Source organism: Morone saxatilis, unplaced genomic scaffold (genome assembly GCF_004916995.1).
Source record: "Morone saxatilis isolate NCDOM2014 unplaced genomic scaffold, NCSU_SB_2.0 Contig16, whole genome shotgun sequence".
NCBI lineage: Eukaryota > Metazoa > Chordata > Actinopteri > Moronidae > Morone > Morone saxatilis.
In genome coordinates, this window is record NW_023339718.1 from 26,060,839 (window position 1) to 26,077,913 (window position 17,075).

At 39.4% G+C, this 17,075-nt stretch overlaps 1 protein-coding gene across 1 annotated transcript in view; it reads right to left on the minus strand.

Moving 5' to 3' along the window:
• Positions 1 to 1,099: 1,099 nt before the first annotated feature.
• The window catches only part of npdc1b (neural proliferation, differentiation and control, 1b), a 26,659-nt gene continuing 10,683 nt past the window's right edge, over positions 1,100 to 17,075 (minus strand). The window contains exons 2-9 of the mRNA XM_035659179.1: positions 12,337 to 12,504; positions 7,982 to 8,071; positions 7,662 to 7,877; positions 6,499 to 6,565; positions 5,694 to 5,775; positions 4,671 to 4,750; positions 4,404 to 4,503; positions 1,100 to 3,625 (exon numbers count right to left, since the gene is read on the minus strand). Of these exons, the coding sequence (XP_035515072.1) occupies positions 3,554 to 3,625; positions 4,404 to 4,503; positions 4,671 to 4,750; positions 5,694 to 5,775; positions 6,499 to 6,565; positions 7,662 to 7,877; positions 7,982 to 8,071; positions 12,337 to 12,504 (875 nt within the window). The 3' untranslated portion in view covers positions 1,100 to 3,553. The remainder of the gene's footprint in view (positions 3,626 to 4,403; positions 4,504 to 4,670; positions 4,751 to 5,693; positions 5,776 to 6,498; positions 6,566 to 7,661; positions 7,878 to 7,981; positions 8,072 to 12,336; positions 12,505 to 17,075) is intronic.

Below are 17,075 nucleotides of genomic sequence, written 5' to 3' on the forward strand. Positions count from 1 at the left end.
ACTTGCGTCAGTAGTTGTACCAAGGCAACCGCAGGTGAAGAGGGTGTATCATCTTGTTTAAAACTGGAGGTGTGGAAGCTTTTTGGCTTCCCTCAGTCAGAAAATGAAAAAGCTCAGAAGTTAAGAGACAAGAGATGGCAAGAGAAATGAGGCCCTAGCTGCCGGGGTTTTATTTTCAGTTTCACTTCTACAAAGAAAAAGAAAATACTGCACAGTTTATACCTCAAAAACAAAGGGATTCTTTAATTTGATAAAGAAAATATATGCTGTACATTTTTGGCTGATAAATAAAGAAATCTTTTTTTAGTCGTAATTTGCCTTCAATCTCACTAATGAAATATATACACGGATGTTCACATCATTGCCAGGATGTGGTCTGCATGGTTGCTTTTGTGGCAGCTCTTTTGTTCCTTAATAACTATGATTGATGTCTCTTTTATTTATTTAGGTGTGTGTATGTACTGTATTGAAAAAGGGAAAATTCAAATTAAAAAATGTGAGAAAATTATATTGTGACCCCAGTATGATGAATTGTAACACCACTTAATATGAAAGTATCATATTGGTTAGTTATTTCCTGTGACAGCTCTCCTTTTCACATACAGGCTGAAAACAAAGGGCCCTGTGTCCACTGCCCTGTAGAACATGTATTTAAGAATTAACAGCACTCAAAGGACCCATTCTGCATAAGTACTTTTCATTCTAGAACACTTTGCTCTGTTTTTCTTCAATAAAATTGTGACTGCAAGATTTTAACTCGTAAGAGTACTTCCTCCACCACTGCTAAATATCCCCACTGACACATACCACTCTGAAGGGGTCATTCTAGTAGAATTATGAATGCAGGACATATAATTGAGTTGCAGATAATTACTTTCATGCACATTGATTGGCACTGTTTGCCAGATTGGTTGGTGGTCGCAAACCTCAGGGCTAATGGCTTTTCAGGTGATTATTCACAAATGAAAACATACCTATGAATAGATCCTCCTAAATGTTACACACTGGACCTTTAAAAAAAATGATTTCCCCAGTTATTTTCTGGGAGAAAAAAAAAGACACCACAACAAACCATGTTTCACTTCAGGTTATATAAATATTTATTTCCTTAATTTCAGCTGTGGTATATCCACATGCATGCTAAACATAGTGGTAAAGAAGTTCTCTTCTGTGTACAGAACTCATATGTAGTCTCAAAACAGTCTGTATCAAAGATAGCTAACCTAGGTAGTTACTTGTTCTAGAGTTCCTTCATAATACCCATTCATCATCAGAGAGAGAATGACCAAAACAAGACAACCTGCTCGGTTTTTGTATAGCTCTCAGCACTAATGAAGGGAAAGCAAAGCTATTTAACATTTAAAAAAAGGCAAACATGAGTATTTGTATCTTTTCTGCTAATCCCTCACTCCCTCTGACCGATAAATTGCCCTTCATTTTGTTCCACAAGCTCAGTAGGTTTAAATAAAACAGTCTTTACAACACAGTTAAAGATCTCCAGTGTTAATACTCCCTGGTATCTGCTGTAGATATTTCTTTTTACATATTGACACTCATGTATGTGTATGTGTGCAGGTCAAGTACAGTTTAGCGTGCTCCTCCACCGCCATGGGAGAGCTGAGAGGCTGAGAGAGTGGGAGCAGGCCGAAGAGAGGAGCCACAGAGAGCGACTTTCCTGAGAGACGACAGCGAGAGGCCACAGTTACATCCAGGGTTCCTGCACCATTTCCCTGCCAAACATCTGTCACTGAACTGAACAATCATGCTGGGTGTGTAATTCAACCTATGATCTATGCCTTGGGGCAACATGGCTTTCTACAAAATACAGAAAGGTAGTTGTGCACAATCCAGGACAGCATTTAGGCCAGGCGAGGATAGCAGCTTCAGTAAAGGAGAAAGCAGAGAATATCAATTAGGGATGCACCAATCTACGTTGTTTCTACTATTATGTTCATTCAGTCAAGAACTACTGCCAAGTAGTGGAATTACAGTACTGCATTACTTAATATTACATTACTCCCAACACTGGCGCTAGCTTGTTGAAAAGAAAACCAAATACCAAGGACCGAGGATGGTTTAAAGATAAAAGCCACATATATATAGTCACATCTTAAGTTAGCCAATGTAAGCGAAATGCTAGCTGACTATCTAACTAATGATTGATGTAAATTAGCAACTTACTTAGCGATTTGCTAACAGCTATTGGATGTAACTCGCTAGTTTACCACTGATACTTTACTGTAGATTAGCTAACTAGCTAGTCAATCAGTCAAAAGATCAATTGTTAGCTAGTTAGCTAGCATAAGAAGGAAAAAAGGACTGAAACATTGCCTGGTCCCTTCTAATAAAAGTTTAGGAATGATGGTTAGAATGTGCGGATACTCTCTGCTTCCCCCTTAATCTACAAAACTATTACATTTGAGTTAAAAACTTTAACGCTCAATGACAAATACACCGGGTCGAATATGTTTTTGACATAGACATTTCCTGTCCTTTCCACATGTGTAGGAACCCTGCAAATATAATCAACGATAAGGAGACTAACAGAAGTTCAATATTTGACACAGCACTCAGGAATCTACAGGAACATGTTTACACACACACTGAGTGAGAGGTAAGATCTCATTCCTGTACACATTAGCAGCTATTTACAGATCACAAAACCATGGGGACAAGCCATGTAAGTCAGATACCATATATACAGGATGGGCTCGCTCTGTTTCAGAGTTCTAGGTAAAGAAGTTTCAAATTCCTTTGAAATCATTCAAGAGATTATATATATATATATATGTATATATATATTTTATATATGTATATATAAATATATATATAAAATTATCAGTAGCAAGTTTGCACAAGAAACTTGTAAGAAGTGTAAATGCATATTGACTCTCAGGTTTCATAACAGCATCATCAATTCATGCATAGAGGAACTAGACTGAGAACACGATGGCTACATAACATACTGATAAAGAGCACGGTGCTGCATGGGGTTGAGTTCAGGAAATATTAAAATCACAATTCTTTTAAAAAATACTTAAATGAAACCAAAGCCTGCAGTGAGAACTCAATGAATTAAGGAGTATATTTGTGAAAATCTATCAATGAACTGATAGAAATACTTAGTTGTAGCTCAGTGGCATCAGAAAACTGTCCTTGTACTGGACTCAACACAGGAAATTATATTCAATATGCCAGTCTGCCACCTGATAGGCATTTTGAGTTCTTCAATATTGGCTGATTGTAATTTTGGGAACAAAAACAGGGGAAAAAAAGGTGATGACATGAAATAAAAACAGACTGTGGATGCAGAATGGGAGAAATTGGTCCCAGATTCAGTCCTGCTTCAAACAACAAACCAGCCCTTTGATGTTCTTTAAATGTCCATGAACACCTCACTCCTCATCCTCTTTCTCCTCCATGTACTTTACACTCCCCATCCTGTCCATTAGAAGGCTTGAGCACAGCAGTGTATGTGAAGTGTGTGTATGTGTGTAAATTCGACTACACACAAGTGCTGCATTTGGAGGGTGAAACATCTCAATGTCCAGGTTTATTTGTGGAACCTCTGAAAGTAAAGGGTGGAGTCATCAAACAGCGGGTTCTTCACCTCCATTTCCCCTGTCTAAAGATGGACACAGAGAGAGGAACAATGTTTGTGGGTAATGTAGTTCATTATCAGACATAAAATGTTTTCTCTGCCATTGTGTTGAGGCTCTGTTTTGCACATAGGAGGAATATTTTGTGAATGTATAGAACATGTTAAATGTAACAACAATCATAGTGCATTATCTTCAAAATAGAATAAAATAATACAACATATTGCACTCTTTAAAGCTGCAGTAGGTAACTTTTGTAAAACTTTGCTGAAACTTTTACTATATCCTGACAGTACGAGATGTGTCTGAACAAAACCAAACACTCAGAACTGAGAGAGAAGTTCCATTAAAGATGCATTAAATAATCACTTAGCCAGTTAGCATTACAAAGTTACATTTGAAGCTTTAGAGTTGTGTTAGCAAAAACACAAAAATTAGCTAAAAGAAGCTTAATGCCCGCTGAGGGCAACTGCAGAGTTGGTGACATTTTTCATGTTTGTTGTTACTAAAACATTTGGAACATTTTTAATATAAAACGTATTGATTAGCTTTAAATTGAATTTATATTATAACTAATTATGATTATTATAACTTATGGTAACGGAATTAATGGTATTGGGACAACAGAGATCTATATGAGGGAAAATGTTACTTTCTCTTTAAAACTGACATGAAAAATGGGTGCAATATGTCAAACCTCTGAGACTTTGTAAGGTATTGATATTGTTCCTTATGACAACATTGATAATATATGCAGTACTGTGTAACTTGAAAAAAAAAGTATATAAAGCAGGGTTTACTCACGGGTGCCAATCCAGGACACTCGTACACTGTGAAATCTCCGTCCTCGTTCTCCTCATCTGTCGATGCTCCTGAGTCAGGAACTTTTGGCTCATCCCTGTGTCTGCAGAGGTCGCACACACAAAGACACACACACAGTCATAAAATATTCAGAGGATAAGGCAGATCAGTCGTGGCAGGGAAGGCAGGGAGGGACAAGGGCAAAGGGGCAGGAGACGGAGACACACGCCAGAGAAAGATGAGCGTGTCTGGGCTAGGAGGGTGACTCACTTCTCCAGGGAGAGCATCTGCTGCTTCTGGTGCTGGTAGTGGTACATTTGGGCACTGTGGGCCAGCTTCTTGTCCCCAGGCTGGAACACACCGAGGGGCAGAGGGGACATGAGAAAAGTCAGTGGTATTCATCCCGTCACTGTTCACTGACATTCACTTCGCAGCATGTGTCTCTACTGCACATGTTTGAGCGGAAACTGCTGAAAGGATAGGTGCATTTGTCTTTTGTAGGGTGCTGGACAGATACAACAACTGGTGCTTTAGATAAGTGTAACTTCTGTATTTTTAAACTCATATTGCTCTATTCAAAGCCACCAGATTCCATTTACAAAAACTGTAATTTTAACTCACAGATCATCCCAACATTCACACTCGACAGAAACAAATTAAAACTCACCAAAACCATCTTGGATAGTCTTTCAACTTAACTCTTTGGTCTAAATAATTTGTGAAAATATTACCTTTTGTTTGAATGCTATGATGATCTGCTAGATCCAGATTACTTAATTATTTGTAATATTATTACAGTGCCACTAATGAGTATTTCAATTTCATTAAAGCTCCAGTAGGTCATTTTAATAAAAAATGTTTTGTCATATATTTGCTGAAACTTTCACCTATATCCTGACAGTAGTAATGAGACAGATAATCCTGTGAGCAATCAGCTTCTTCTGGCTCCTCCTAGTGCTCCTAATAGCATTTGCAAGAATCCACCGGGCCTGAACGTAAACAACCAATCAGAGCCAGAAAGATAGTTGATAGTTGGGTCACAATCCCAAGGCGTCAAGTACAGATGATTCGGGACTTATTGAAGCAACAACTCATTGTTTTTAGTGACTCCTTTCCCATTAATGCATTAAACATCTGTTTCCTGCATATGTACAGTTAAAGATAACAGCATTTGGAAAAACTACCCTAACTGACAATAACATTTATATAAAAACTGAACATTAATGGTTAGGTGGGCAACCTTAAAAAGTCCTTGTAACATATAGAGTAACACTATAGAGAGGTTCTACTCACCAAATTGTCAAAGGTTTGGGCTCTCATCAGTCCATATACAGGGTAGCTCACCTTCTGAGTTAGACGCACACCTTTCTGCAATCTGAACAAAAACACAGATGGTTCATTAGAAATATGAGGCAAGCACTACTACATTTCTGATTTTAGAATGCATTAGGAATTGACTGAAACACATTGCTGTGTCATGATACCTTACAGTAAAAACTCCCAGCATTAGTCTCAAAATTTAAAGTCAATAATTATTGTTGAAATGCCATGAGGAGCACTAGGTGGAGACTTTTGTAGTTATGTACAACTGTCAGGTTAAAGTGAAAGTTTAAAAAATTAGTTACTTACTGCCGCTTTAAATATTTAGTCGTTTGACAGGATATTCATTTTGATAACAGATTAACTGTTCAATTGTATTAAGCAAAATGCCAAGAATTATCTGGTTCCAACCTCTCAAATGTGAATATTTACTAGTTTTATCAGTCTTCTATGACACAAGACTGTAAATCTTTGATAAAATGAAGAAGACAAAAAAAAATCCTCTGGATAACTATACTCTTGGCAAGTCTAACATTTTATACACAAATTCATTGATTTAATCGGGAAAAGAATCAACAGATTGATCAGTAATGAAAATATCATGAGTTGCAGCCCTTGAAGTATTCAACATGCATTTTATCATTTCAATGCCTTAAGGCTTAATATTAACAAAAACATGCAGCACATTTGCAGGCTACAGTATTAAATCCTGACAGGAAGGGAAACAACATCTGGAGTCTCGTGCAGTAGGTTAGAGAGGAGGGAATAAATATCTTACCTGACCCAACAGGCCCCTGCTACGATCAAAGCAAGCGAACCTGCCACGATAAAGGCGCTGCTCATGACTGAGAAGAAATACATACAGACAGTTAGCGGGAGAGAACGCTGTGCAGGTCTACAGGTGTTAGAGGAAGACATGGTCTCTGACTGAAAGCTCTGCAAATGTGTTTGAAGCAGAGTGTAGCGCTCAGAGAACAGCTGCTGAATATAACGTCGTGTCAGGCTGTTGGTTCAGGCCGTGCAGGATCTGCAGTGAAAACGGCATTGATGACAGTAATGGAGCGAGGCAGAACTAACTGACAGTAACGTATGAGCTTTGTTCAGTGCAAGCCCACAGTAAATTTGTGGTCAGTCCCGAGATTTCAGAGCATGAAGAACTAATGCTTCTTCAAGGAAATTAGGTACTTTTTTACTAAAATGATGTTTATGTTTTGCAGTCGGAACATCTCTGAAAGCCTGCTGACGTCAAGATGGGTGTTCAAAAGACTCTTGTTTTCCATCTTTTTTATTCCTGTGATTGGAAATGAGGGCAGATTTAGTTGATTTATCCTGGCTACTGCCTCAGGAAATACTCCTGCTAGATCCTGCTATTTCCCAGGAATCTAGGCAAACATCTACCCCCAAATGCCAGCTGGAGGGTGTGTCTATGTGTACCTATGTATCGATGGAAGCAAAAGTGAAGCAAAGACCCCACCACGCAACCTGCACAGCTAAACACTGAAGTCCGGCCATCAAATTCCATTGTATCATCTATTTTCAAATCAACTGTATAAATTAAACAAATTAATAAAAATACAAATAAAAAAGGGGGTCCTAAACAGGCTCCCTGTGTAATCATGAAAACTGATCGCTGTGTGTCTTATTGTTGCAGCTTTTATTTGTTTTTATCATGTGAATCTTTTACTATATTCTGTCTGTGTGTAATACAAGTGATTTTAAATGTCTACGAGTGTCTCACTGTCTTACTGTTTTTATTGTGTTCTGGTTTTATGCTGCAAAAAGAATTTCCTCTTGTGGGACAATAAAAATGTGAACTGAACTCTAGCAGTCATCAAACTGTGGTCAAACACCCTCTAATGTGTTACCTGTCAGTATGGTCATTAAACAGGTAGAAACAAGAACAAAACCATAAAGTCATGGGTAGAGGACCAAAAGACTTACTGATGAAGACACGGTCATTAGAGGGGTAGGGGAGGATGATGGGGTCGCTGAGCAGAGCAGGGGTGTGGTTGGTTATGGCGGCGGTGGTGAGTGGAGCCACGCTGGTGAATGGGACGCTCTGGCTCATGGCCTGCTCTGTGGTAAATGCTCTGTGTGTGGGGCCGGGCACACCGACCTGCTTGGATTTAGGTTTAGACACATCCTGGGAGGGCGGAGCTGAGGTAAGGAATGAAAAGTTTGGAGTCATTACGTCAGCAGGGATGTGGGGGTGGTTACCAGTTCTATAAGTGTTATAGGTAAAGTAGTGGCCTTTCCAGTACCTGGCAGCCTGGATTCGGTTCTCTGCTCACTGATGATGGCAGAGAGAAAGTCAATCTCCTCATCCAGTTCGGGGTAAGCGTTCACCTTACCTGGAGGGTCACAAAATCAGAATCAGTCACTGCCTTTAAGGAAACACTCATTTATGCAAGGTTTCAATCCAAACACCGTACAGAGCAAACAGTAGGAAGATCTAGCAAAAAAACAACAATTACATCTGGGACAATTACAGGAGATTTTAAGGCATCTGAAATATATGCTGATTTAATCAAAAACAATAACATATCAATCGTTGCTTAAAAAAGATCCCATATGAAGATATTTGAACTCGAAAACATTACATTACTGTGGCACATTGGTTCAATCGTTGTTCACTTTGACAGAATTTGACCCCTGTTTTAGGGTTGGCATCTGCAGCTATAGACCATTGTAATCACACAGAATACAAACGTGACCTTTCTGAAGGTGTCTAATGTATTTTTATTACTCTGTTTTCCCTGGTTGGGGCCTGCAAAATGCTCTCTCTTTCTAAACTAATAAACTGATATTAGCTTTGTTGCACTGCTGCTGACTGCTGGAAATTAGAGTCACTTGTCCTGCCCTTTTGAGAATACTACTGAGGGTCATGGCAGTGGATTAAAAAATAAAATCATGAAGATAACACCGCCCCCATGAGGCATAAGAAATAAGGTGCAGTCTTGAATGTTTTAATGAGAGAACCAGTGTTCATGTCCCCTCCACCTCCTGTGATCCTGTGCTGCACTGCAGAGCAACATCACACTGCCTGGGAGTTTATAACGCTGATGAGTGGGAGGAGGTCACACAGGCGGGAGAGCTGAACGTGACGCAGTGTGTGTATAAGCGTTCGTGTGTGTGGGGTTGAGGCGTGTGTCTTGGAAAAAACAAGAGCAGGGAGTGTGGGTGTGTATGCAGCAGGTGAATGACTCCTCTGTGTGTGTGTGTGTGTGTGTGCGTGTGGTAGTGCTGGATGTGGGTGTAAATGTATGTAAATGCTTCATCTGTGTTTTTTATATATCGTCGTACTATCTGGTGTGAGTGGGCAAATGGATGTGGTGAGCTCTGTGTGTGTGTTACTGTGTGTGGGTGGATGGCTCAGTGCTCTACTGTCAAGCCCGGCTGGCCAAAGTGTGGGTTGATGGCAACATAGAGAAAGAAATACAAAAAAAAAGACAACGAAGGAGAGAGAGAGAAGGAGGCGTGGGTCTTCCTCAGAATCATGAATGAAAAGCGTTGCTACGGCAACAGGCAGGAGAGCAAGGAAGACGAGATGAGAAGAGAAACAAAGCCAGGATGCTGTCTGTATGTTGCCGCACATCATGCTTTAGTGCTGGATCGAAAACATGTTTCTTTTAATAAATGTCCCATTTTGTTGTCAGTGGAATCAAAGGGTCAGCTCACCTAAATTACACAAAAAATATAATTTCTCCATCTAGCCATGCAGACAGTATCTGTCTCTGAGATCAACATTTGTTTTCTAGTGAGTATTTGGGTCAGGAGGACAGTGTGTGTGGGCCTGAATCAAAATAAACTACAGAGTATGTGTTCATGCTGATGAAGGAACATGTCACCCAGTGCAACAGTCATAAGAGTGGTAAGACAACTTTTTTAAATAATACATGCAATCTGCCAGTGGTCACCTAAGCCTTATGAGGCGTCACAAAGCTTTCTTGATTTAATGGGTGAAAATTCATCCAAATCACTCATTTTACACAAACTTCCTGCAGTTGTTGTGTTCACTGTTCTTGTTATGCATTGAATATAATTTGAAAAATCCATTTGAAAAATATGTAATTTAGTTAGGGGTCTGCAGTTTCATCAATGATAAAAAAGGGTCCTTCAAGGAAAAAGGTTTAGAAACACTGCAAGAGGCCCATATGTCAGGATTTCATTCATTTCTGCCCTTACAGAAAAAAAAACACATGAATTTCCCATATGTGATCATGTAATCATCATGTAGGAGAGATGCTACATGTGGAGCAAATGTGGATAAATCATAGCATCACGTGCTCCAACACAATCATGCAGGTATCACATTACACCACAAAAATGTGAAATTCATGTTTCTTTTTCTGTAAGAGTATGAAGAAAACTAAATGAAGCGGATTATTTAAGATATAAAAATCACACAGGATGAGGATGGTGAAGACTTGAATACAAGTTCTATTCACAGAGCCTTCACTCCCTGATAAACAGCCTCATCCTGCATTAGAAAATAACACAGTTAAAACATCTGAAGAGCTTAAGAGAAGACTATAAACACTACACTTGTCAAAAAAGAAGTCTATTGAGTATGTATGATTGTTAAAAATTACATAACACTGAGCTAATGCAAAATCAATATATTCAATAGCTACTTACAGGGTCTATACTTATATTTTCTACACTTTTCACTTCCTTTTTGTTTCTCTGTTCTTTTTTGAAACCTTTCAGGCATGAGCAGAACCCCTCTGAGGAGCAAAGTGAAGATACTGGAGGAAGAATAGCAAGAGAGAGGAGGCAGAGTGGAGGAGTAACAAAGAGAGAGGGTCTCACAATCACTGTGACTTCCTTTACTGCAGTGGGTTGTTCAGCTGGCAGTCAGTCAGTCAGTCAGTCAGTCGTCAGTCAGACAGACATTTAAGTCGTGTTTGGCAGAGACTCCAGCCTTTCTGTCTGAATGGTGAAAGAGGGGGTTGAAAGGTGTTAAAGCTCTCTCATCCAGCCTCTACCAGTCACCACTGATTGTCTGCACAACCACAACGGCCTTTTCTCCTGCAGCCGAAGAACCTCAAATTTAATTTGATTGACTTATAACGAACATGTATAGATGCAAAAATAACACGTACTAACAGAGAGCATTAAAAAGTCAAACTTCCATGTTGTTTAAAGGTTTGACCAGGTAAAATAGAGCATTAAAAATACATTAGACATCTATAGACATTACAATGGTCAATATTAATAGACATGATTTGTAGTTTGCTTTTGAGAGTTGACTTTAGTCTTGCTCTGAAATAAACTGTTGGGTGATATCATATAGTTGTTTCCAGGAGATTGGTGGCTCCAGTGCTCCATGCTAACACTTCAGCAGCTCCTCAACCAACTAAAAAATGTATATGGAAGCAGAATGTGATGGTTACTGGTCTTTAATACCATTATACTGGTCTCTTGTGGGTCAAGATGATTTGAAAGCAAAATCATGTTGTGAATCTGTTTGATCCAACATTAGCTTGACAAGCTCATGATGGTAAAACATTTTTTATTCAAAAAGTGGAAGCTGAGGCTCTGACCTTAAAGAGGTACTTCTACTAATACGCCTGATATCAAAACAACTCTTAATAAGATAGATGAGATACAGGCCCTTTTAAGACTTTTTATGTGGACATTTTGTGGAAAAACATATCAAACACACATTATTGTATTTTTGTTCTAAGCAGATTAGTTGTATATGTCTGATACATGTCTGAGGGGATCTTTAAATGTTGTCTGCACATAAGCAGATTAAAATTAGGTTCTATGTGATCAAATAATAAGCGAACTAAGATAATGACGATGATGTTGATCAGTGGTACAGACACATTTCTGCCCATACAAAAAAAATATTGTGGTTTGATATCATGCAATACTTAGCTTAGTTAAGCTAAGTTATTCAAATGTGTGTGTGTATTCTGTTCAAACTGTCTGATTTGAATCAACACAGGTCATGGAGAACCTGTATACTATTATATCCATCATACAGTATGACTGGGCCAGCCAGGAGCGAGTTGCCGTAGACTGCTTATCTTAGTTCATCGTAATTATCCTTTCTTTGACCGTTCACTCTACACACTGTGGACACAGCAGCTCTGCCCCCTGACACATCCCGTGTTCACCGGCTCATTATCACTTCTCAACAGCACTGGCAGAGCAGGACGCGAAAGCAGAGACTTGTAGGGGTCTTTAGCGTTGGACATTAACCATGACACACACTGCTGACCGAGTTGGATGGAAGCTGGAAGCTGGCATTACACCCACTGGGACTCTCTGAAGTCGCCCTTTGGTAAAGTACATGACTCATGTAGAGGAAGCACACGGATCAATTAGAGTCTCACTGGCACACTGCAATCACACCAAATATGGAGCATTACTCACACTCTCTGCTGACTGTTCATATGGTTGCTGTCCCATTTGTGTTACATTAAATAGTCACATTAATACTTCTTCTATTTATTTGAATGTGTCAACACACTGATCTGATTCTAAGAACGCAGTCGTGGGGGAGTACTGTTCATCTTGTGAAAACAGATGGAGAAATCAGAGAAAATAACCCTGCTGATGTCTTCGGTGTTAACTCAGCCTATAAACACAATCTAACACCCACCTTTAATGGACGAGGCAGAATGAGGGGCATGCCTCCTCTTGACCACACAGCGGCCATGGGAGTTCTCCACCAGCGGGCGCAGGCAGGGCCCACAGTGGGAGCTGCCTGGCTGGCAGAAGTGCCGTCCCGCCCGGGCACAGTCTAAGCTCCGAGGGCACAGATGAGATCCTGTGAAGACAGACAGCGCACAGAGTTACTTTTCACAACGTTCTGAAGGGAAACTGCTCCAATTTTAATTAATTAATTAAACTATTTTTTAATTTTTAAACCAACTGCCCAAAATCTTATTACAAACAACAAAATTCCATCACAAAACATATTTTTTCAAATAAAGCCTATTATTTATTCTAGCACAGTTTAATTGCCATCATTTCCCATCTATTTTACCATTACTGCTTTTGTTTTTAACATTTATTAGTGATGGGTATTTTATTCTATCATTTTTATTCTATCATTTTTATTGTCTACATTTATTATCGGTTTCATTGTTAGGCGCCTTTTTATTTTTTTTATTTTACCTCACTTCTATATGATTTTCATTGGCTGATTATATTTTGCCTTATTGCCTCCTGAATTGTTTTTAATCCTGGTTAAGCCACTAACTTTGTTTTGTTCAGATGATAAAATTGGAACGATAGCACAGGCAGTAGTACAACTACTGAATTCAATCACACACACACCTACACACACACACCCCGACTATGTGACGTCTTCCTGCGTGTTAAAGTCATTTTGACAAACAGAACTAACAGAAGCGAAAATAAACAGACCAACAGCTCTGAACTCTGGCAGACATCCATCCTGCCTGTGCACTGTGGATATGTGTGGAGAACATGGTATACACAGAGGTGATACGATTCATTTTTGTCTTTTGGGTCCAATTTTTATTTTTTAGCTGTTAAGGCGTCGACTGTTGCTTTGTGTGGGTAAGGGCTCAGTGGTTAATGGAATTATTACTCAGGATTTCACAGGTCACAGGCTGCATTTTGATGTTTATTTTTCAGCCTTCAAAATTCATTTGTGCCAAATGTGTGTTATGATCACTGGAACTGTTGCAGGGACAACAAGAGCAGCACTAGCTCTAACTTTAACTGGCTGTATTGTAAATGGCATTAATTTCACAACAGAATCGACACTGGAAATGTTAGTTAGTAAAGTCAGGGTGGCCTTTTTAAAACTGGGTGAAAGTTGTGTATTTGAAGGTCAGAGATGATCTCCAAGCTTTATTACAAGGCATCTCAAGGAAAATGCCAGCTTTGAAAATGTCCCTGTAACTTGAGAACAGATGAGTGGGCAACCTCGTCTGGGATGTTGCTGTGATACTGTTTTGGTGCGGGCGAGGCCGGCGCTACTTGTCAGGTGTGATGTATGAGAGTGTATGGGTGGCAAAGGATGTTCCTGGAGGCTTAATGCAGAGCTGACAACTGTCAGGCGGGCTACGGGATAAACACACCCGTGTGAAGGGAAATCTGTGAAGAAAGGGACACTCAAGGCTCAAGCCGACGTATGCCTCTGAGCTTATGAATTCTTTGATGGATGTGGCATGTTTTTCTGACAGTTGCACATTGCAAAGCTGACATCAAACTCATGCGTCTACGCTGCAGGAAACTTAATAAGAAAGAGTCATGGTGGGGGACGGAGAGAAGCAGAGAGAGAAGAAGTCCAAAGCGTAGCTTCATTTCACACCAGCAATATGTCGAAGCATTCTATGCAACATGGGCTTAAATTCCAGGAATGCTTGTATTTGATGTCCGTTACTGAGGGTAAATATCAAATGTTATAAGAACCTTAGTGGCATGCAGTCGGGCTTAGCAGAGTTTTTATATGGCTAAGAAAAACTAAATTATAATGAATAATTTACAAATGTTAGGGATGGAAATTGATAACCAGCTTCAAATTGAGTGTACTCTACAAGATAATAAAACAGTTACATTGAAGCTAAAGACTTGTGTAGGCCTACTTTTTTTTCCCCCACACAGAAAACTCATGCCTAGCAGTACAGCATCAAAACTACAGAGAGTTAAGACAAAGAAGAATGGGCTTTTGCTATTATCTACCAAAACTGTGGAATAGCCTGCTTATGAATACCCGGCATGCAACTTCTGTAAACTGATTGATTGAGTCTCGTGAGTTAAGTAAACAGCTTGGCTTGGCTGTTCCCCAAAGTGGGAAAAATATACCTACCAACATGTCTAAAGCTCACTGATTAACATGTAGTTCCGACTTCCCCTTAAACGACAAATGATAATTTTTAATATTTCTATTATTGTACAGATTAAACAAATGAGAAACACTGTGTTAATTAGTGAGCTTTAGATGTGTTAGTAGGCATATTTTTAAACGGAGCCTTACCCTTTTCCCCTTCAGGTCAGATTAATATCATCTCATCCAACTCTCTAAAGAAAGCAGATAAGCATATGTAAGTGTTACAGTAAACATCTTAATCTTGCCATCAAGTACTCTTGTTTTTGGTATTGTAATACTAAAAAGTTTTTTTATTTTAACCACTCTGTTTGGACTATTTCTTCATTTGTTAATTTTTCTTACTTTAATATAAAGCTGTACAATACAGATTATTATCATTGTAATCATTCAATATAACAATATTTATTAGTCTGATGTATACAATTATTTAAAACACAAAATACTTCTTAGTAACATGTTAATAAAATGGGGTCAGTTGGGTTTATCCTCCATTACACCCCTCCAATATTCTCCCTGAGAATCACAGCACTGCCGCTGTTCCCCACAGGGACTATCTGTTGCACTTGTTGTTATGGTGCGACAGTGCATCCATTCACTTCTCACTGTGTTTCCTTAGCTAGCACAAGACATCTGAGCCCAACACCAGTGTGCAGGGAAGAATAAAGCTGGACTCATTGCCCTGCAGAGCCTTTGGAAGTAGCCTCGATGCCGCGGGGAAAATAATTAGAGCCAGCTATCAATATTAACCCCTTTAGCTGCATCATCAGAATCGCTCTCGTCTCCGCTACAGGAGCCTAGACACTGGTTGCCAGGACGACTGCCATGGCAACTGAGGAGGTGTGACATCATCAGGGGGGGTGAGTCACCACACAGATGCACACAAGTCAAGGATGGAAGGTTTGTCTCAGGCTAGTGTGTCAAGCAGAAAAAGGCAGGGACAGCAAATGCATGGGGAAAATGTAGAGGACGATCAATATTCTCCCGATAACTGTAATCCTAAACACTGAAAACAAATCTCTATGCCATTATGGAGGAATTTAACTCTTCTCTGCAGCATAACATGCTACCAAAACAACATCTCATTTGCAGCATTCACAGCGCATGTATTTTTGCACAATAAAACGAAAATACTTTTTACTAGTTTGCAAAAGTAATATAGGTGCATATGTTTATGCTTTATGCATAAATTTATGCTGCACTAATGCCATGACTGAAGCAGCTATCAAACTGTACACCTCATTCATGCACACAATAGCCTGCCCTTGGAGACTACAACGGCAGTGGATAATCTATGCAAAGCTTTACAGCTGGATGATGGAGAGTGGATGACACATACTCAGTCACAGAAGAGACCACAGAGATCCTGTGTGCCTGAGATGAAGGGGCTGCATGCAGTCAATTCAGTTGAAGACAAAAGAGCTAAAACAAATACTTATGCAAGCACCTTGTGAGCATAATGTAAGAATACTTTCATCTACTGCAGATTCAATGCAATACTTACATGACAGAAGTGAAAATAATAATTTGAATTCAGCCTTACATGTTAATAAATGTAGTACAAGCACTGTCTTTCATAAACCCTGACCCGAACAGGACATTTTGTACTGCCACACATAAAACCTACATAGCAGAAAATCCTCCATTGTATACAGTTACTGTCAATGTGCTGTCATGAATAAACAATGGCCAGTTCTGTGTGCACCTGTTGCACAAACAGAACAGTGACTGGGAACACTCTCCGGTGGATTGAACTCTCTCGACTGAACTGCTTTGAATAAATCCACATTCAAATAAAACTGACTGCAGAGCAGCTTTTATCAAGGCACTTTGAAAAGGGCTGTAAAGTGCATTAGAGCATGTATTATATTAGGTGTTTTGTACTTCCATCAGTGGAGTCTCTGAGCACCAATGACATTCCCGCAGTGTCAAATACACTTTCTTCTAAAGTCAGTTTCCTAGCAACCTCTTGTCCTCTGTTTGATCAAAGCGTAGGAAACATGTTCATTCTCTCTTCTCTCTTTCACTCCACCTCAAGGCTGTGCCGAATGACACGTCCTCAGAGGTTCTGGATAGGGTTTGGCAGATGAAGGCTTATTAAGGCCATTATTGTTGCACATAGTTGCCTCAATTCATATTTGACTCCTGTCTGTTTGGATGGGCAGCACTGCAGGTAGGGATGGTGGTTTATAACAGTCTAATATTACAACAAATGATCTCATTTGTTTAAAGGTTTCTAAAGCTGCACTAATCAGTATGTCTAAAAAATGCATAATAGAATGCTGCAGGTATTTTTGTAGGCCAACCTGGAAGTTAACATTGTCTTGGTTCCTTCCACAAAAAGCCAATGGAGTTTTTCAAATGGGTTTTTGATTATTGGAGAAGATAAGCTTTGTGGAAAACAAAGATTTATTAAGCGTAAATGTGATTGCCAAAAGTAAAAAGACTTCACCGTCACCACTGACTAAACCTTCAACTTGTAATTAAATCTTGTAATTAAAATCTACAAGTTGTGAAGTTGAGTTAGAATAGTTTGC